The following is a 22,237-nucleotide window of genomic DNA, read 5'->3' as shown; positions in this document are numbered from 1 at the left end:
CCCATTTCTAAGCTATACAGGGTGTTCTTTTTTTTTTCTTTTCTTTTGTTTTTACTTAGAAGCACTAAAACAAATCTTGCAAAATGTACTAAAACATGCCGCTACAGGTGAATTGTCTGCTTAGGCGGACATCATCCGCAAGACCAAAATAATGCATTCAGTATTTTCACTGAATTACAATAATGAACATGTAAGTTAAGAACTTGACGGCGTATGTTGATTTTGGAAAGTTGAGGGGCATCGTCATAAAATACTACTAATTCTGAATTTCAACATTTGTTATTGCCTATGTAGGCATAAATAACCGGGGTCAAATTTTTGTTCAATTTTTCTGATTCAACACGCGGCACCGCGAAGCGAGGCTCACGCTCCAACTCCCCTGTGACGTAGAAGAGGGATGTAAAATGGAGGAGCTACGGTGGAGCTCCATGGAGCTTCTCACGAGCTGATGCCGATTGACGTTTTTTCGCGGCTCTCGATTGAACGTATATCACTTCAGTAGCAGGAGCGTGACGAACCGCTTTATCGCGCATTGCGGCGAAGCTTCATTTTACATCCTCCCACTATACGTCACAGTGAGGTTACACCGCAAGCCGCGTTTCATGGTTGAGGTGAACTGAACAAATAACTTGACGGCATTTATTTTAAACATGACCATTTTGAAATGACGAGAAATGGAACTAGAGATTTTATGACGATGCACTTCAACTTTCCAATCAAATTTCTGCCGTCTAACGTTCCTAACTGAGACGCTAATTAATGTAATAAGTTAATTTAGTGCACAGATTGCTTTAGTTTTTTTTGAAATTTGAAAATGATGTCCGCAGGGCAGATGATTCTTCTGTAGGGACGTAATTCGAGTAAATTGTGCTAGTTTTTTTAAGTATTCGAATAAAAAACCTGCATGTTGAATGGGTAAGTAGTATATTTCCGATTTCTCGAGTGATATCATGGAGCAAGCATGCGGCGTTACACTAAGCTGCACTAAGACGTGTAGCTGCAGGTAACGATCAAAATGCAAGTGCAGTAATCGTAGGCGTCTCTTGAAACTAATAGCTGCCTTTAAATAAATGCAATAGTAGCGTATTGCATATCTTTGCGCACCTCTTCATGGTCGTACTATACATCTCTAATACTATCCACGCTAATACAAATACACGTTTACATGTGGCGCATCATCTTTCGCCCAGAACCATTCGGAACCTGTGTCTGGGGAGTGCTTCTCGCCAGTGAGTGGGGGTGAGAACATGTCGGCAGCCGAGACCTTGCAATGTCTGCTCTCTCTCTTAATGCGATGTGCCAGCGTTTACATACATGGCGCAAGCCAACCATCCCGATCCATGAGCTCGCCTGGCGCATTAATGCTATTCGTTTTCCTAGCCCATTAACGTCTCTAACATGGATGCGATGCGGTAGAAGGGTGACGGGACGTTGCTGTCTGTACATGTGCATTTGTGAGCGCGCGTGGAAATAAAAAGAAAAAAGCCTGGGCTACCGGAGGAACGAGACATCGCTCGAGCGACGCCCAGTCACCGTTAGTCATGTGAATTCGCTGCTTCCGCTGCCCATTTAGCGCACAGACACACAGAAAAGTTACCCTAATTTTCGCGTTTGGTTCATTTGACAAGGAAAGTAAAGAAAGGGAAGCGTCCACGTGAGAGATTTGTTACCTGACGCAGGCGTTCAGCGAAGCGCAAGAAAATATGAAACAACAAATCGCGCGTCATTCCCCAGCTGTGAAGGTGGATTACCAGCGAAGCAGTTCAGCACACGACAATGAGATGACACAGATTTTAGATAAAAGTATGCCACACCGGGAGAGCGGAAGGCAACTAGGCACGCGAGCGCTTTGAACGGCGATAAAGAGAGGCCGGTGCGAGCATACACATGGCCGACTCGGGTCCCACAGCGGTAAATTTTTGAGTAACCCCTATTATCTACCTGAGAGTCTCCTGATCATGAAAACGGCCCCTATTGATAACTAATCCACTTGAAATGCATATCCAAGTGATTGGACGTATAACCTTTTGCATACAATGAAGCGATTAGCATTAAATTAGGGAGCTGAGTTCATGCATACGCAGATTTGTTGACGGACATGAAAAATCCAGGGAACCCTAGCCATAGACAGCTGCGCGGTAAAAAGTGCAATAAAATGCTTATAGTGACAAGCCGGGCTCTGTGGTAGGCGTGTAAGGCTGCGCGGAGTAAGGCGCGAGGGAGAGAAACAGCGCGACAAAGGTCCGTAATATGTGAAATGGCGAAGGCTGCCACTGGTATGCGGAGGAGTTATATCAGTGACGCCATCTATAGATAAATGTAAATATCACAAGAAATGTACTCATATAAGGACGCTAATACATCAGTTATCGTTATTCAAGCGAACTTTGAATTGCTTCACAAGTGCTGGCGGTGGTGGTGATGGCGCGCTAAAACCCTACCGAAAACCTGTCGAAAACACGCGTCTCGTTCACTTGGTATATACCAAAATTGGCGTGGAAAGGTACGAATGTATGACTAACATGACTGATAGGTCATGACATCAATATCATCACATGCTCGTCAGTTACGTCATGATTAGCGATAATAAAATCACGTGTGGCGCATACCCTCATTGGATATACGGGTATGAACCAGCGACAAGCGGGTATGAGCCAGGGACGAGAAAGAAAGAAACAAACAAACAAAGAAAAAAAGAAAGTAAAGAATGAAGAAAGAAAGGGAGAAGGAAAGGGAGAAGGAAAGAAAGAAATCCCGTGTGGTTCATACCGGGGCAGCAGATTTCAGCTCCGCTGGTTTACCATCTGTGTGGGGTGCATGGGTGGTGAACGTGACGCGCGCGACCAATCAGGGTGGTTAGGTGTGTCGCGGGAGGGAAAGGGAAGGAAAAAGGGTTGGCGCATGCTCCACCGGGTTTCTCTCGCCTCAGATCAGCTTCGGTGTCCGGATGGGAAGGCCGCGCGTGGTGCGTTCCTCCGAGGAGCCGGCTGCATTTGAGCAACGGCGCCGCGAACTCGCTCATCAAAGGGCTCGTCGTCGACGTGCTGATTCTAGCGTAAAGACATCCGAAGCCCAGGCGAAACGTCAGCGAACAGCCGCGGACCCGGAGTTGAGGGAACGCGATGTTGAGGCCAAGCGTCAGCGAAGAGCCGCCGACTCTGAGTTTAGGGCAAATGAAGCGGAACGCCTGCGACAGCTCGTCTTGCCCTCCCGGAACCCGACAACGGTGGTGCACGCCTCGTAACTACGGGCAAGTAGTAAGCCAGGTACACACAAGACAAGCTTCGCTTACCCCCATTTTCTCGTCAGTGGAAGGGCTGGGGATTTTTTTTTAATTTTCCTGAAGGTGTCTGCAGGTGCGACTGCATATGGCAGAAGACGCGATCCTTGCACGCATACCTCACTTTATGAGACAAACCAATGAAGTAAGAAAGTAACATGGAGCCAATAAAGCGGGACACAGCCATTTCCGCATGGAATATGCGATGAAAGGCAACTCCGTGAATTGAAAATAGGCTACTTTTTAACCACTTCTAGCCCTTATAGTATAGCGCGCTCTCGTACAAATGTGAAAAAGGATTCCGTGAAAGATGCTCTCCATGTCTTGGTTGTACTCGTAGAAGAAACATTGTTTCAGAGACCCATTAACCAGGCGACATTCTTGCGAGTTTGCCCAATGTTTCACTGCAATCTTTCAAACTATACATCAGCACGTTTAAAGACGCGGCTTCGAATTCTTTTTTGTTCTTCTCGTGAAAAAAATTGAATTGAAAATTGAATAGAATACCACACGGTGTAAGGCTTACGGAAAGTTTCGATTGCATTTTCGTTCTGCGTCTTCAAACGGTCCAGTGAGATTATGCCGAGCCACCAACTAAGACCACCGTCGGCATCCGCTCATCCGGCATCCGCCAGACAGAGAGGAAGGAGAAAATTAAAATTTGTTAGTGCACAGTACCAGGGTACCTGCATTAGCCGTGCTCGTTGAAAACGCATGTTCTAGTGCACATCCATGAATATTGCAGCCGCGAACTGTAAAGCGAGAGTCAGAGTTGTGTCCTGGCAGAGGGTCCGTCAGTCTCAGGTAGCCGCTCGTGAACGCCGGTGTCTGTCCGTGGTTCACGGTGACATCGCACTCAGCTGTGCCATTGCAGGTGGTCCACCCTCCTGACGCCGTTGTCTTGTACTGCGTACAGGGAACACAAAACACCGGCGCAACATTCAAGCAGTCGACTTTGTTCGTTAGTCGCGCACGATAGAAGTAGATTACGTGACAGGGACATACTTGGTAAATCGTATGCAAAGGGATTGTTTCTCAAAAATTCTGCTCGCGGGCAATATAGTTTGTCGTTCCAGGCAACACTGAATATCTGCGATCGCGAAAGCTGTGGTTTTTGGATAAGTATTGTACAGACTTCCGGTATAAGGATGAAACAGAAACAACGCCATGGCAATAATGAACATGGGGGAGCCCAGCCTGCCCACTTCATGCTCAATGCGTAGCCATTTCTCCCTCGTTTGCCGTTTCACGCGACGTGAGTGGTGTTGTTGAATTTCGCTTTTCTTCATGTCACCTCGGCAACAAAGTTCAGACATCATCTCGGCTGTCTTCTTGAAACTGATTATCGATATCGAGGGCTGAAGGTCCCCTGGCACCGGTCCACCAAGGTGAACCCGTCGCCAAGGTAAGATAGAGGTGGCTCGCCATGTTAAAAGCTTGGATTGGCGCTGCTTCATGCAGCACAAGCCAGCACGCACTCTGCTCTCTTTTCAGCTCTCATCCTAAAGCTACACGTAGCATGTTTTTGTGGTTACCAGAGGTGCTAAATGTCGCCCGTGGTATGTAGCCCTACTCGACTTTACATGGAACACTCTAAAAGGTGAACCTTGTTTTCTTCCTAAATTGAAATGGACAATCCACTAATTGCCCAATATATGCTATTGCGCCATTGTAACTGAATGAGAGACACAGAGACAGCACCCGTTCCTGGGCCAGCTGTTCTATTATCTGCCAACTTCCTCTTCCTCTACTTCGCTCTTTGCCCAAGCAGCCTAGACACGGTGCCGTACTTCCACATCACAGCTAATTATTTTTTTAAATAAATAACTTACGCCACATATTGCGGTTTAGAAATTGTATCCGGTGAGTTCGCAAGTCATACCACTTTGAAAAAATTCTGGGAATGACACCAGTTTCGACAAACGTATTTCCAAAGTGTGAGAGGAAATGCACTGGTCTTCCAGCTATTCCTGACCTTCCCTACATAGAACAGCAGTTTGTTGAAACAACATTGGGAGCATCTTTACTGCAAGTTTGACAGCGCCAATCTTAAAATTTGACCTAGTTCTGAAATCTGTTCCAAGAGCGTGCGTCTTGTGGAATGACTGGCTTCAATTCGTAAATTGCAATATGAGTGTTTGAGTAATTAGTTAAAAATTTAACTAGTAGAGCTTCGTTATTAGAAAATTATGGATAAGGATTTCTGGTGTGCGTAATGGCCGCTTCTTCGATAAAGTCCAGCTGAATGACTAGATTTATGCTATGCGCAATAGGCGATTTTTTAAATTCTGTTCTTGTTAAAAAGAGACATCTGGCATATTTAATGGTGCAAATGCACGAACACTAAAAAAAAATCTTAAAGACGAAGGCATGAAACTCATGAACAATTGACAGTCTTTCGGCTCTTCTCTACTCAAAGAACCTTGCACTTTGAGACGAGTCAATCGCTCGTTGACCTCACAAACTCACGAACATGTTAGAATGCACATAGAAAGTTTTGTGGACTCATAAAGACAACCGCGTGTAAAATACCGGATAAAGGTTGATTTCATTTCACCTAGCACCAGCCCAGAAATGCGGCAGTTACAAGCCATCTAAGCATCTTGCTTTCTACTTCAGGCCTACCCTCGGCTATTGCACCAGCCTCTGGAAAACCCGCGGGCTGGGCCAAAAGTGCGGAATCGCGCGGCCACGGACAGCTGATAGTGTCTCATCGCCCGGCTCCTGTACCAGATCTCCCTCGTACAAACTATATAGACCGTGCTGTGGCAAGCTCCCGCAGACTTCGCAGTAGCGGGAATGCGGAAGTTACAAGCCTGCTTAGCATCTAGCTTTGTACGCTCAGGTTGGTTAGCCTACAGTTTATATAGGTAGATACTTTTTTGCCGTTACTGCTGCTGCCAGGATGCCTACAAGCATGGATCTAACAGAACGCAATGATCAGGTAAAGATTTTATTCAAAAGCAAGCTAGATGGTATCTTGGAATGTGTCGCTGCGAATGCTCAATAAATGTTTGAGGCGAAGCCGTGTTTAGTTGTTCAAAGTTTAAAGAAAGGAATTGACGAGCTGACTAAAAGCGTCGATATCTTTAACGCTGTATTGGAGACTGACGGCTGGGAACGAGCAGCTAAAAGCGATTTGAAAACTAAAAAAATAGCACCTTAACTAGAGAATTGTTCTAGAAAAAGCACTGTCGAAATCAAGGGATTTCCATGCACTCAGGGGGAAAATTTCAATGGAACTACAAGAACGATCGGCGCACATATAAACTCTCCTGTTACTCAAAATGACATATAGGTTGGACACCACAAACTGACAGGCCAGAACTCTAAAAAATGTGATTTCTCGTCTTCATTCTTGTTTATAGAAGGCCGAATTCGTCATCAAAGCTTGGACGACCCGGGTTCTGACTCGTAACGAGAACGCCCGTGCACTGCACTTTGCGTGCACGTTAACGACTCTCAGGTGGTCAAAATGAATTCGAAGTCCCCCACTACGGCGTGCCTCATATTGAGATCGCGGTTTTGGCTCATAAAACCCCAGAATTTAGTTTAATGAACTCGTTATATTAGTTTCCCGAGTGCTCAATCTGCCCCAGTCTGTATTAATTATCACCTTATGCCGGATATCACGTGACTGTTGGGTAAGCACTGGTACACTTGGGAAGTAAAAGGCGTGGCAGTTCCTCCGGACTGATTACTGCATGATCAAAGCACGACAATCGATTTAAAGCACGGTCTTTCGTGTGCCTAATGAATCTGCTTTGAAGACGTTCACTTAGGTGTGTGCACACATCCTTTGTCGCTTCACATGCCATACATTTATAACAACAACCTCGATTCCTTTTTTTGCACGAACAAGTACAACACTGTTCAGTTTAACGCACATAGCCTGCGGAAACATTTCGATAAACTTCAGCTGCTTCAATCATCAGTACGCTTCCATTATAAAGGGAAGCTTTCTTCGCGAATCCTTCCGGAGTTTTTTGGCCGTGGCTGCGGATTGATGCTGTCATGCCGAATAGCTCACACTTATATAATTCGGCAGGGACACTATAGACTGCTTACGTGTGGGAATGCGATAGCATATAGCCCTTTTGGTGAAATGTATTTTTCCGCGCGTAGCTTGACCGCGCAAGCTCTCGCCTGCGTTCTAACTGTGCCTCGGTAAGGCCAAATCATAGTGCGCCAAGCGCCTCAGCCAAGGAGGTTATATGCTAAAGCTTCTGGAGTGGCAGCCGCCTACGGGAGCGAGTGAAGCCTCCGGCGGCCATAGGGCCGGGCCGAAAGAGGGCGGGCCCAGCATATTAGCGTCCGGGGAATACGCGTGGCACGCGAGTGCATTTTCGTTTCCCGATCGAAAATTGCAGAAAATGTATTTATCTTACATAAACATTTTACATGCGGTGAGGCAATTTAGTTACGATAATATGTGACACTACACTAAGTGGGCTTGGCAGCAGCGCATCGGAAACGATGTTCACCAACCCGTTCTGCTTTGTTGTCCAGGTCTTAGCCGGCCTGATACAACTGCAACCACCAGTTTTCTGCGCCTTGCCTGGACTGCCTGTCGTTCTCGCTGATGATGTCAGCAACGAGCTACAAACACGTGGCGAGTGGATGAAAGCCAGTAAATTCATCCTGCCGACTATCAGGATTTCTGCGCATGCCCCGACATCCGGGACGGTGGAACACGTGGTCCATCAAGCCTTTATAAGGAGCAACTCATCGCCGATCACTTTCAGTGGGCTTGGCAGCAGCGCATCAGAAACTATGTTCACCAACCCGTTCTGCTTTGTTGTCCAGGTTTGTGCACACATGCCTACTAAATGCTTTCGCATCGATGACCGCTTTTTGGTGCTGCTGCCGTGCCCACTGATTATCGCGAACGTTCTATCTGATGTCTGTTCATTCCCAATTAATTTGTTAATATGCGGTGACGTTGAATCTAATCCAGGCCCAACAAATGAAGAAATGTTGCTTCAGCTTATTTCTGGCCAAACTAATACTACTGCCTCAAATAGCACTTTACTTACACAGCAGAGTGCTCTTGAGGATAAAATTGGCGGTTTAAGTGAGCACATTACTAAGCTGGAAGCCAAGATATCATGCTTTGCAACATTCAAAAAAGCTCAGTAATCTAAAAACAGCTGTGGCTCATCTTGAAAAAGACAAGTCATACATGCTCAAAAAGATTGATGACTTGGAAAACAGAAGCCGGAGAAATAACTTGCTTGTTTACGGTTTGGAGGAGAAGGGCAAAGAGACACCTGTTAGTCTTCAGAATAAGGTAAAGAAAGAACTCTGAAGAAAAACTGAAAGTCGAAATTAATAGTGTGGAAAGGTGTCACAGACTGGGAAAAAAGAACGAAGGACAGTGCCGCCCTGTAATTATGAAATTTCGGGACTACAGAGATAAAGTTACAGTCCTACAGGCATGCTCAAAGCTGAAAGGAACCAATTTTTTAGTGACTGAAGACTTTTCCAGCCGAACTCGGGAGATTAGAAAAAAGCTATGGCAAAGCTGTTCAGAGGAGAAGGCTAACGGTGCTAAAGTCAAACTGGTATTTGACAAACTATTTTTTGATGGTGCTATGTTCGGGTGGAATGAGGAGAATGATGAGCGCTATCGTATTACTAAAAAGAAAGAATGACCGAGCACAGTTAGAAAGCAAATGTTAACACTATTAAATGTCAACTGTAGAAGTGTTTTTAATAAAGCTACACAACTTGAGGAATTGCTTCTTACTCATGACGTAGAAATAGCTGCACTTACCGAAACTTGGCTAAGTTGCCACATATTTGATAGTGAATTTGTTCTAGAAAATTACCGAGTGTTTCGTAAAGACCGGGATGGAAAGGGCGGTGGAGTGGCCATACTATTCAAATCTTCATTGCATATCTTCAAAATGCCTGATCTTGATGGTGTAGAGGGCTTATTTTGTAAATTCTACAAAAAATGTTCGGTATATTCTCGGAGTCGTTTACAGGCCTCCTAACTCTTCCGTTGAGGTCCTAATTAAGCTGAAAGAATATCTACAGCACCATGTCAAATCAAATGATAGGCTCATTTTGACTGGCGATTTTATTCTGCCGAACATAGATCGGACTACTTTCTCGTATTCCACTAACACTATTGGACAAACTATGCTTGATATTTCCCTTGCATTTGACCTGTTACAAGTGGTTAAAGACTTTACTAGAGTTCATAATGGTTCAGGTTCTACTCTTGATTTATTTTTTTTGAATGGTACTATTAAAGAAAGAGTGGAATGCAATGTAACGACTGGGATTTCTGATCACCAAGCTGTCATACTGACCTTGATTAATGCAAACTTTAGCCACGAAGATACTACTCAATTTTTTCCTAACTTCTCTCGGGCTCACGATGAATCAATTATTGATATGCTAGACCTTCATTATGACAGCTTCCGAAATTTTAATGGCGATGTGAATAGCCTCTGGCACTTTTTCAAAAACATTGTTTTTCAGTGCATTGAACGCTTTGCCCCCAATATTGCTAAAAAGACTCCAAGCTGTAACCCGTGGATAACACGAGAGACGTTACGCTCACAACGCAAACTAAAAAGAATGAAAAAGAAATTAAGAGTAGGAAGCTGTTCTCGGACAAGCATTGGTGATCAATCAGAAACATTAAAGCAACAGATTGCCCGCGACAAAGAAAGGTATTATTCTACCGAGTTGCCCTCCTTCATTAAAACATCTCCAGAGAAATTCTGGAGGCAAATAATGCCAAAACAACGATCTAACAATACATTTACAGTAGATGGCAGGAGTGAGCGTGATGATGCTCTGGTGCGCACGGCTTTTAATGATTATTTCAAATCAGTATTTACGGAGGACGATGGCTTCCTTCCTAACTGCACCACGAATGTACCTTCAATTCCTGATGTTATGATTTCCGAGGCCGGTGTTCTTAATTTATTGTTGAAAATTGATGTTAAAAAACCTCCTGGGCCAGATGATATTCCCAATGCTTTCCTGAAACGGTATTCAGAGTGGTGTTCAAAATACTTAGTGACCTGTTCAGCAGGTCACTAAGTGAAGGCTCATTACCGGATGACTGGAGAACGGCCAGAATCAAGCAAATTCATAAAACTGGAGACAGAACATCTATTCAAAATTACCGTCCGATATTATTAACCTCAACAGCATGCAAAATCTTAGAACATATTATTCATAAACATATAGCCGACTTTCTTGAGCAAAATAACTTTCTAACCAATGCACAGAATGGTTTTAGACGAGGATATTCTACTAATACTCAACTAGTCCAAATCATACATGATTTTGCAGCGGCAATAAACGAAGGAAAACAGACTGACGCTATATTTATGTATTTTAAAAAAGCCTTCGACAAAGTTTCGCATAATAAACTTCTTCATAAACTAGGTGATGTAATAAAAACGACAAGCTACTCAAATGGATTTCAGCTTACCTCAAGGACAGTCACCAGTTTGTGGTATTAAATAATTCGTCTTCCCCTACAGTTTCTGTTGATTCTGGCGTTCCCCAGGGATCCGTTCTTGGGCCGCTTCTTTTCTTGATTTTTATCAATGACATTGTCTCTAATATCTTGGTTTCTATCAGATTGTACGCAGACGATTGTGTGCTGTATGAAAAGATTAATACTGCTGAGGATCAAGCCAGGTTAAACAGTGATTTTGCAAAAGTATTACCTTGGTGGGACAAATGGCAAATGTGTGTTAATTATGAGAAAACAGTGTTCATGCGCATAACACAGAAACTGAAGCCTCTCCTATTTAACTATACTGCTAATAATAATGATCTTTCTGAAGTGAACAGCTACATGTACCCAGGGCTTCGGATCTGTAAAAACCTCTCCTGGACCGAACATGTGGATAACGTCACCGCTAACGCCCTCCGCAAACTCTTTTTCCTTCAACGTGCTTTGAAGCTCACGCCCCCCAGTGTAGGTTTTCTCGCATATAATACCATTATTCGTCTAATGTTAGAATATGCCATCATAATCTGGGATGCCTTCACTGAAACTAACTCTGCTAAATTGGAGAGAGCTCAAAAGAAAGTAGTACGGTTTATTTATAATTCATATGGCCGTTCATCTATCACTCATCTACCCGCCGTGGTTGCTCAGTGGCTATGGTGTTGGGCGACTGAGCACGAGGTCGCGGGATCGAATCACGGCCACGGCGGCCGCATTTCGATGGGGGCGAAATGCGAAAACACCCGTGTACCGAGATTTAGGTGCACGTTAAAGAACCCCGGGTGGTCCAAATTTCCGGAGTCCCCCACTACGGCGTGCCTCATAATCATAACTGGTTTTGGCACGTAAAACCCCATAAGTGAAGTAAGTGAAGTGATCTATCACTCATCTACTTAATCAAAATGGTTTGCTTCCAGTCTCTCATAGAAACCGTATCTGCCGTTTAAAATTCTTTTTTCAATTACTCCAAGGTAAATACAATCTTAACACATCCAAAATTATATCGTACTCCTCTGGACATTACCCAAGACAACGGCACGACTTTACAGTGAAACCATTAAACGCTAGAATTAACTCCTATAAGTATTCTTATTTCTCCAGAACGATTACAGATTGGAATAATCTTACTAATGATGCAGTATCACAAATGTCACTGCAAATGTTTGAAAGCTATATGTAATTTCTTAACATCGGTTATACTACATTATATCATTGTGTTGCAATTGTGTCTTATGTTCTTGCATTTCGTTTCTTGGATCTTGACTTATGATTTATTTATGAATGGGTTTATGATTAGTTTTGGAATTACGTTGGCTGTTTCCAACGGACCTTTACTTCTATATTGTATGCCCACCCTGCTAAGGTCTTGTATAAGATCGCAGTATCAATAAGTAAAAAAATTTTGTGTGCATATATGAAAGCGTTTGAATAATTAGCTGCTTTAAATGTGTAAGTATTCTTTGTCGAGTACCCCAGCTGCGTCACACGAGAAGTTTAATCCCTTGTATCAGCACAAAAATGCGTAATTTGTGAAGTTAAGGTATTTAATCGTTATAATAATGTAAATGCAGATGGTTGGTAGCTTTATAAGCGATTAGGAACAATTTAAAGCAATAAAACAAATTTATCAGAGCGAATATCCATAAGGATACATAGGGCTCTATAGAAAATGCATGGGGAAGCTTATAGGGTCGGTCAACTTGAAATTTGGGGTGGCCCAACTTCAAATTTAGAGGTGGGCCAACTTCAAATTTGGGGAAGGCCCAACTGAAATTTCGAAGTATGCCAACTTGAATTTGGGCGTGGGCCAACCTAATTTTAGAGATGGGCCACCCCAAATTTATGCTGGCCCCCCTTAAATTTCAATTTGGCCCTTCTCCAAATTGAAGTAGGCCCACCTCTACTATAGATAGCTTTCACGTGACGTCATGGAAGCAGGTTTTCACCGTGCTATAGTACCGGAACATGGCGGCCACGATGGCGTCAGTGCACCATGTCAGCTCCCCGTACCTTGTTTGCTTTTTGACGGTGACTACTATTCTCTACAGTATCACTGTTATCAAACTGTAATTCGGAGCAAGACGCGCCTGTGTAGTTGTCGTGCTGATACTTGTCTTGTTTGCGAAGCTTCTTGACGTCCTCGTACTGCAAGATGGCGGCCACGATGACCTCAATGAAAACTATACGTTTTCGCATGCACTTTCTATGGAGCCCTATGTATTCCTATGGGTATTGTCTCTGATCAATTTTCTCTTGGTTTGAATTGTTTCTAATCACTTATAAGGATACCAATCATGTAAATTGAAACTAATATAACTATTAACTGTCTGAAATCCGCAACTAACGCAATTTTGTGGAGATATAAAGCATTACACTTTTCGCGTGCCGGAGCTGGCGCACTCGCCAAAGAATGCTTATGCATTAATAAACTCGAAATTTAAAGCACGTCCGCACCTGCTTACTGGTAGCCACTAGTACGTAATGCTCGGTACATAAGTGCTTTTAAATCGTATTACAAGCAGACGCATTGCGGTACATACAATCAGACTGTACGCGTGCTTGAGCACAACTTGAGCGCGCTGCAAGCTAGCGGTAAAATTCCAGCCCAAATTCCGCCAATGAGTATTCAAGGCGTAAATTTAACACCGAGACACGTGCAGTGTAGTAGATCATGTAAGTACGTGCATATTCCGAATGGTTGCCCAACTGAAGAAAACGCACACCATACAGGCGACCGTAAGCAAAGAGAAAGGTGTACTTACACGTGAAATGTTATTCCCGGCCACTTCTTAAGCCGATTTGTACAGCCTAAAACAACGCACGATTTGAACATGGCCTACTGAGGCGCGGCAATGCTCTAGAAAAGCATGCCAGAGTCATTTAACAACAACAGCATCGCGGTAGCGCTGCTGTTGTTGCTGCTGTAAATACAACAGCACCGCGGCAGCATACTCCGTCCTCTGCTACGATGACTAACCACGGCGGCGCGGGCTTTTTCCCCTGAGCAAGATGACGGGGACGAATTTGACTTTCGGTGAGCCACCTCCACTCCAGAAGTTTTAGCATGTAACCTCCTTGGTCTCAACGCACTCGCTTGCCCTCGAGGAGTTCATAACTCGAAGGACCGCGCCGCGGCACAACCTCCTCCCCATTGGCTGCGCCGTCACGTGCTGAACGACCCACGCACTATAGGCCACCCCTGTTGACGTGACGTTCGCAATGACGCACGCACTAGGCACACCTTTATTCAACCAGAACTGGGGAGCTGCCGTGGCGTCGTGGAAGCGTGTTCGTCTCGTAAAAGGAGTCCCGGGTTCGATTCCCACGCAGACGGCAATTTACGAACTTTTCTTTTCAAGGACTTTGATTCACTTTGTTTACAGGAACGTCCCTGAGAAATTTGACGTGAATTCGAGGATTCATGACCTGTTTTTTTCTCTTTGCGCCGGCGGCCATTTCTGGTACGATTGCTTAGTGGCGACGCCAACGAAACCGGATTGTTTAGAAATGTGGCATATAAGGCTTTCGCATTATATGGAATTATGTGTCTGGCGGGAATCGAGCTTTGGTCCCCCCAGCACAGCATATCGGTGTTCTAACCATTAGGTGCATACTTCAATCGCGACAACGCCAACGAGCTGTTTGAGAGGATTGCCACGTGTGTCGCATTGTGCAGCACGGGTGCGCGAGAGCACTTGAGCACGTGACTGTTCGCTTTACGCAAAATACGCAGAAAGGTATGCATGGTTTGTTTACTTTTGGTAATGAACCAAAATAAACTTTAATTTCAAATGAAATGGCCAAGTTTATAACATTTAATTATCCGCTTCACAAAATCTTCGCTTGACATAGAATGCAAAATGTACGTTGGATCCACATAATTTTTCTGTTGGATATGTATCAGAAACCTGCATTAACGACTGAGACACGAATCTTTACAGTTTTTCTTCCGATGTACCTGAAAACGTTGCAGAGGCACTTAAGTCTTCTTGCGTGCACTTACTGCTAAAGCTGTATGATTCTTGCGCGCGATACCGTTGTCTTGGCCGTGTGCTCGAATGGGCACAGTCAATTTTGTGGGTGGGCAAAGTCAATTTTGGAGTAAGCCAGGCCGGTTTTGATCGTGGGTCAACTCAATTTTAGAATTGAACAATGTAAACGATGGGATGTTGCCATGTGAGCCGCAGCAGGTCCAGCGCCGGCAACGTGACGTCATCACTTGGTCACGTGGGTTTTGGTGCCATCGGATGTTAACGCCAGACGCTCGCCGCCTCTGCTGCTTCGTGGGGCATAAATGCGTGAGCATTAATTTTTCATCGTAAATCATCTAAGCATGGCGGTACAGCTATTTTTATTCTTCCCTCTAATATTTTTAAACGTAATCCGTCCTCAACCTTGATGATCCGGATTGTGAATCCGTTTGGGTCGAAATCGATTGCTTATCTATTGATACGGACGACAAGAACATCGAGTTAGCTAGCATTTACGAATCACCCAGTTCCCCCATTTCAAGTTTGATGCCTTCTGCGTGGCGCGTGAGGCAGCGCTTTACTTCCTTTACTTCAAACACAAATTCGTCATTCTAAGGAGCGATGGTAATGCTAACCTAAGCAACTCAGGTCATTATCTAGGTCCGATTACTCCATGTGCTTATGAATATAGTTTCGAGACTTTAATCTACATTCTGACTCGCTGTAGTGCTAATGCAACGGGTTCAATCACCGATCATGAACTAAGATATTTTCAGCTCCTAGTGCTTCTGTCTTGCAAACTTATATGACGGAACATTCTCCTATCATGTTATGCTGCCAATAATCTCTTAAAAACTGTTCCTGCATAAGCAAATCAATTTTGATAAACAGGTTCATTATCATGTCTCTACCAGTTGGCTGGACATGAGGTACATCCTTAAACAGTGCGCATTCTGCATACAGTGAGTTTCCTTCCAGTATTACTTTGTGCAATACTACTTAAACAAGGGTAAGCTCTTGTTGCAAAAGATAATACGCTCTTCAAAAACCATATTGACACGCGGCTTTCTTGTTTTTTGTTTATTTTTCATTTCAGTGCATGTAAACTGCCGTAAGCCTTGGCGACAGGTCACTAGTGCATACAAGAACATAATAAAATATGAGTACATGTTACTATCACTCCGCCGAAAGAATAACTCGTGCACAAATATTTAAAGGACAGGAATTTACTCTGCGGTTAAAATAGTGCTCCAAAATATACTGCAATTTTCCAAATAACCTGATAAAAACTTAAAGACATGCGCATTATTACGAAGTCGAAATAAATCGTTCAGATCGTAACAATAACAATCCATGGTGACTAATTATTTTCTTTACAAAAATTTTAGCCCTGAGAAAACAAATGTTGTGCATCACGGTGTCACGCTTTCTGCTTAAACACAGGGCATATGCCAACATGTTTAGCACTGTTTTCGCGAGTCCTCCGCCCGCTTTGCCATTTGATGCACCTGTGATCTCTTAGCATTCATCCCGTTTATTTTTTTCCTTTATTCTAATTCATCTGGCGAAGTACGCAATACTATCCTCAATATCAAAGTTACTAGTTCATGTATTGGCCATATTCATGGAAGCCATAATAATCCAATATTTGGAAATATCACCCATGCATTGTCATTCATTATCGGTCTCATTTTGCAAACTGGCATATTTCACACAAAACCAAAGAAGTAAAGCAAATTAATTCCGACAATAAAACGGGTGGTAAATGTTTACCGACCAACTTTCCTTTCCTAAGCCTATGTGTAGTCTTCGATTCTTAAGCAACCTAATTTAAAAACGGATACAATTTGGTTTTCCACCAGGCTATTCTACTAGCCTTGCAGTGATAACTTTCACTGTTAGACATAAATCCTAAATTAATAAAGGCAAATATGTCGGCTGGATAAGCGTAGCAATAAGCACCATTAGTAATGATATATTATACATAGAAATGGATGCATATGGTATTAATAAAAATTCGGCACAACCCATCACACTATTGAAGGTAGAAGAGCGCTCAATTGCCAATGAACGGAAAGAATACAGAGACAGGCAGGAAAGACGCTGTATTCCTTCCGTCGGTGTTCCTTCATCAGCCATTCAGCACTCTTCTACCTTCAAATGTCGTGCCAACCAGCCCAACGGCTCACGCTTCTACCATCTCACAATTACTGTCGACTGTAATGCGTTACCATTGAATCAGTAAACCACACAACGTATTTGCCTAGGCCTGCCTCGGAGTGCATCAACAGTGGCGACTATAGCAATTGCTGGAAACCACCTCGCCAAGACTCCCATTGAGGTTGAAGCATTGAGGACATATATACGACATCTCGCCCCGACTCCCCACCACCACCTGGCATCTCTGCCAGCGGACAGACCGCGGACCTCTTTCTGCCAAACAATAGCCACGCATGGTGAATCATTGCCTACTTGCTTCACTCCTGCTGCAAGACCTTCGGTTCCTCCGTGGTGCCTTACTCAGCCAAACATCAACCTGAAAATACCTGGCATCCAGAAAAAAGCAGAGGTGTCATCACCAGCCCTTAAACAGCTCGCGTTACTTCTGTTGTACGAGAAGTACCAAGACTCCGCCCATATATACACCGACGGATCCGTCCTGCCGAACTGATCTACCACGGCAGTTGTGATATCAACGATGAGTACAACTATTAAATTCAAGACGTCTCACGTCACAACATTGACGGCAGCAGAGCTCGCAGCGCTTTGTACCACGCTCCTATTTGTTAGTGATCAAGTGACACACAAATGGACAATTTTCTGCGACTCAAAGACGGCTTTGCAGTCTTTACTATCCCCTTTACGCCGCGGTCCACACGAGCAGCTGGTCTTTGAGATTGCCGAGGCAATACACAATCTGACTAAGATATGGCAAGAAATAACTTTTCAGTGGCTTCCAAAGTCACTTCGGAATTATCGGCAATGAACGGGCCGATCAAGCTGCCCGCACAGCTCATAAAGAAGATCACCAACGGCACATACCACTTTCAAGGACTGACGCTGCACGGAAGCTCCGCCTGCTTGCTCGCCTACGCACAAGGTCACAATGGAATAATTCGAATTTCAAGCATGCTCTCTGGACCCAACCCTAAGCCTTCGAGTACCATCAAGGCTTCGACGAGGAGACGCAACCCTTTTGTGCCGATTATGGTTGGGCGTTGCGTTTACCAACGCCTATGCGTTCCGCATAGGACTGGCCGACAGCGCAGCCTGTGACCACTGCGGCAATGAAGAACCGATTGTACATATTTTTTGCGACTGCCTGCAGTGCAGTGCACAGAGACATTCTCTTACCAACGCGTTCAACCAATCAACCAATTAGACGACCGGCCTCTGTCAGAAGAAAAAATTCTCCACCACAGACTGGACTTAACGTCACAGAAGAAGGCCGTGCAGGCGCTTCTGTTCTTCTTGCGAGCCACCGACCTATCTGACCGACTGTGATTAGAACACTCTTCCGGTGCAACGAAACAATCGCACACCTTCTTTGTGAGTGCCCTTGTTTCAACCCGCAGAGAGTAGATCTCTCAGCTACGTTAGATCAACTGGACAAACGCCCAATAACGCAAATCAACATCTTTGGAAACTGGCCTACACGAACAACAGCGCGAGCTGCCCTGAAGGCACTGATGCGTTACTTAAAAGACACCGGACTCAGTGACAAATTGTGACTGTACACTGTGTGACGTAAGATGGGACGTTGACACTGCGCAACACTAGAATGCCTTCGCAGACTGCGTGACAGTGCCCACAGAAACAGTTCTGTTTTGTGGGTGTGTTTGATGTTTTTCTTTACTTTCTTTCCCTTTCTTTATACTTATTTTTTTTTTCTCTCTCCTGTCGAATACCTTTACCCCTCCCCCGGTACAGGGTAGCCAACCGGAGATAATCTCTGGTTAACCTCCCTGTCTTTCTTCTACCTTTTTTCGCTCTCTCTCGCCACTGTCGATTCTAGTTATGTATGAGGCGTCTACTGCAGCAGGACTCCTCTATCACGCTTCTCTACGAACACTCGGCGCCATCTAGTGCCACCGCCGCGAATCCTGGGGTGGCATCCGAAATGCGTGTCGCGTCGGTGCCTGTGAACGCTGAGAATTGTTGCCTCGCTTGCCGCACACTAAATGGCACATACTCAGTTTGCGAGCCGTTCATTCAAGAGTGGCACATACCCAGTTCACCCATGCCCCAGCTCGCTAAAGCGTTGGCGCGCAAAGCAGTCTTTGAAAAGCGACACCTACCCAGTGCATTTCAGTGCATTTGTGGCGCAGCCTCCTAATGCGTCTCATTGCTGTCCTTGAGGAACCCTTTTGACGTGGGCTCTATTGAACTCCGCATCGGAGAAATGTAAGGGGTTTTTTTTATCATCATAGAGCAGCACAATGCCAGTCGCACATACCTAGTTACCCAACTTGGCGTCAAATACACTTATTGATGAGCGACACAAACCTACTGTTACATACCCAAGACTCGTAGTTGGCATAAAAAAGGTCCATTGACGACCAGCACAAACCGATTGGCACATACCCAGTGCTCCAAGTCGGCGTCAAAGAGTTTCTGCGAACAACGGTGCCTACCCAGTCCCACATCTACAGTGACCCATTTCGACCTGAAAGAGCATCGTTGAAGAAAGCCATTTAGAGAGGTCATTGTTTTCCGCAAGTTTCTTAACTACCTTAGTGATGGCATAAATGTGATCCATTGTAGAATACACCTTTCTGAAGCAAGCCTGTTTGCTAGGTTGAATGAAGTCAAGTGTTGTCCTGATTCCATTGCAAAAAATTATTGGTGAATATTTTATACAGTACCGAAAGCAATCCCCTAATGGGCCTCTAACTCTTTAATTCTTTAACGTCTCCCTTATAATGGATTAAGGTATGGATCGTCGCCATTCTTCGAACTCTCTGGTAGACTTGAAGTTTAGACTTAAAACTAATTTCAGAGGGCCTAATTTGTGCATATATGACAAGATTTAAGCGCGCAAATAAAAAAAGACAGTTTGCCGTGTCTACCCTTTTCTTTTGTGCCATGTCTGCCATGCCACTGAAGTCGTGAGGCATTGCATATTAAGGGTCGCAAGCTTTTCAAGCAAAATATGTCCTCTATCTTTCATTAAGTGGACTGTTATTCCATCTTCTCCTGCCGCTTTTGCCGGGGACATGTCTTGCAAAGCCCATCCAACCTGATCGCCAGTTACACACGAAGCTTACACATGAAGTTACACATGAAACTTTAAGTAAAACTTGTGCAGCTGCTCGGAGGGCAGTGCAAGTTAATGTAAAACTCCCTCGGTTCCCTTTATTATATCACCTAAATTGCTGTTTATATTTCTCTGCTTATCTTTCATTCCAAACACCTTGCTCTTTCTTATGCCGAGTTTCCTTCTCACTGATATGATGCTGCCCCCATTATTACTACTTCCTCAATCTCTGCAACCGTCATATTTACTAATATCATTTCTTTTCTTCTTGTTTAGCAGCTTTGACAGATGGGTGAATTTTATATAATTTCCTGAGTTATACTTTCTTGAGTTATATTTTCATGCTTTGTCGTTTCTTTATTAGATCGTTTGTTAGGTGGGAAAGCTTACCTACATTTTAACTTTGGTGCCTTACCTTCAACTTCAACTGCTGCATCTGAATTCGGTCAATTTATGATTTCGTTCATTACCTCTGTAAGCCTGCTGCTAGAAAAGAACGAGTTTTGTCTTTAATTATAGATCGGCAAGCTTGAAACCGGCATTTTGCACGCTTTTCATCCTGTTGAAGGGAACGGCTGCAGAGGAAAGCTTAAGAGACGGCTAGCGTATTTGGTCAATGCTCCTTGCTTGACAGGCAAAACACAATGGGATAATTGGTCGGCGGTGGATGCATGTCGCGTTGACGGCGCCGAGGTGAGCAGGCGCACAGCTCATGACATGCCAGATTAAAACCGGCACGTGGAGGGGCGATTTGTGGCAGCAAGGCGTGACGCGTCAACGACCCTTGCCGGTTGTGGCGCACGGTTCAGAAATTCATTCGGAGACACGCTTTCGAGTGGTTTCAAACGTGACGGACGCGATTACAGCTGACCAGATGTACTTGCGGACCGACTGGCTCTGAGAAATGACGGGGCGGCGCATGATGACGGAAGACCGTTGCCAATCGGCCGTCGCGAAAGGCTTCTTCGAGCAAGCATTTACTGAATAGGGGTACGTGAGCCCAAAGTGTCGGTCGCCACGTTTCATTGACAAAGGACCCGTAGCTACTGCGGTATCGGTTTTTCGTATAGGTACGAGTGGAGAAGGGGTCACAGCAAAGGTCAATCGCTGCAGCTTCCAGGTGCCGCCTGTTCTTTAGATTTTATTGAGCCCATTGTGCTGGGCGCTGTGGCTCTCCCAGGGAGCACGCATCCTATGCACCTGTCCCCCCCCCCCCCCTTTCTTGGAACGTTGTTGTCATTTGTATGTTGTTTTGGGGGATAGTGAGAATGATACCGTAAAAGGCGGTAGAGGAAAGGGCGCTTGGAAGAAGCGCAATGCTGGAAGCGCCGGCACAGGATTCGTGATTGGTGCGTCGGCGGACCACTCACAGCCACTCCGTGGCAATTGGGTGGTAAATGCTTGGGGCGGGGCACCGAAGGGTAGAAAAGGTGGCCCCGCTGCCCCGTCCAAACGTTCTGGACAAACTTCGGTGCTATGCACCATCGACTATGTCGAGATAGGGTCGCCCTATGTATACCAGTTCCGTCTTATATGTGTACTTGTAACTTCATGTAAAGTCTTGTAAATAATTGTAAATAGAAAGTTTTTCTTTTCTCTCGTCATCTGTGTCTACTTCGATCAAGCAGAAGCATCCAGCGAACCAGTCGCCGCTATCGCTAGCGGCAGTATACATCCTCTACTTGCGTAAACCGGCTCTGGCGGTGCGTCTCGGACGCCCAAGTAGAAGAGTGGTAAAGAAGAACCTGAACTTTACTGGCGCAGTCGGCAAGGATTGGTTCGCAGGACAAGACTAGGTGACATAGAATACAAGCAAGACATCGCCTCGGGTGACGCAGGCAGATACAACGGCAGCAGAAGCTCGATCTCTGATCGACACCCGTCGAGACGGACTTTGCAGCAGAAAGCTGTAGCGGCTGGAGGCCGCAGATTTCAGTGCCTTCTCTGAAGACAACGAGGCGCGGCTGGTTTAAGGCAGCCCTCGACGACTCATCACCAGCGGACCGCGGAACCACCTTTCACCACACATGGCGGAGCGGCCGACAACGGAGACAGACGGGCGAATGGGGTGAGTTGCTTTCGTCTCATTTTCGCTCGCTCCTGTGGTCGTGTTCGAGCCAAGGGAAATGGCGGTAGGCTGGTCAAGGACGTCGCAGAGGTACGTGTGGCCAGAATGGATGAGCGACAGCTGCGTGAAGACAGGCAAGCTCTCGGAGCTAGAAATGCAGCGCACTTTAGAAAAG

At 45.0% G+C, this 22,237-nt stretch overlaps 1 protein-coding gene across 3 annotated transcripts in view; it reads right to left on the bottom strand.

Annotated features, from left to right (window-relative positions):
* The window catches only part of LOC119448975 (collagen alpha-1(XII) chain-like), a 219,025-nt gene that overhangs the window by 4,245 nt on the left and 192,543 nt on the right, over positions 1-22,237 (bottom strand). For 2 of the 3 annotated variants that reach the window (XM_049660824.1, XM_049660825.1), the window contains exon 10: positions 3,967-4,186. The exons of the other annotated variant lie outside the window; for it this stretch is intronic. In XM_049660824.1, the coding sequence (XP_049516781.1) occupies positions 3,967-4,186 (220 nt within the window). The remainder of the gene's footprint in view (positions 1-3,966; positions 4,187-22,237) is intronic. 3 annotated transcript variants of the gene reach the window in all.

The sequence above is a fragment of the Dermacentor silvarum genome, chromosome 1, assembly GCF_013339745.2.
Source record: "Dermacentor silvarum isolate Dsil-2018 chromosome 1, BIME_Dsil_1.4, whole genome shotgun sequence".
Lineage (NCBI taxonomy): Eukaryota > Metazoa > Arthropoda > Arachnida > Ixodida > Ixodidae > Dermacentor > Dermacentor silvarum.
This window is presented reverse-complemented; position numbering and strand designations above follow the sequence as displayed.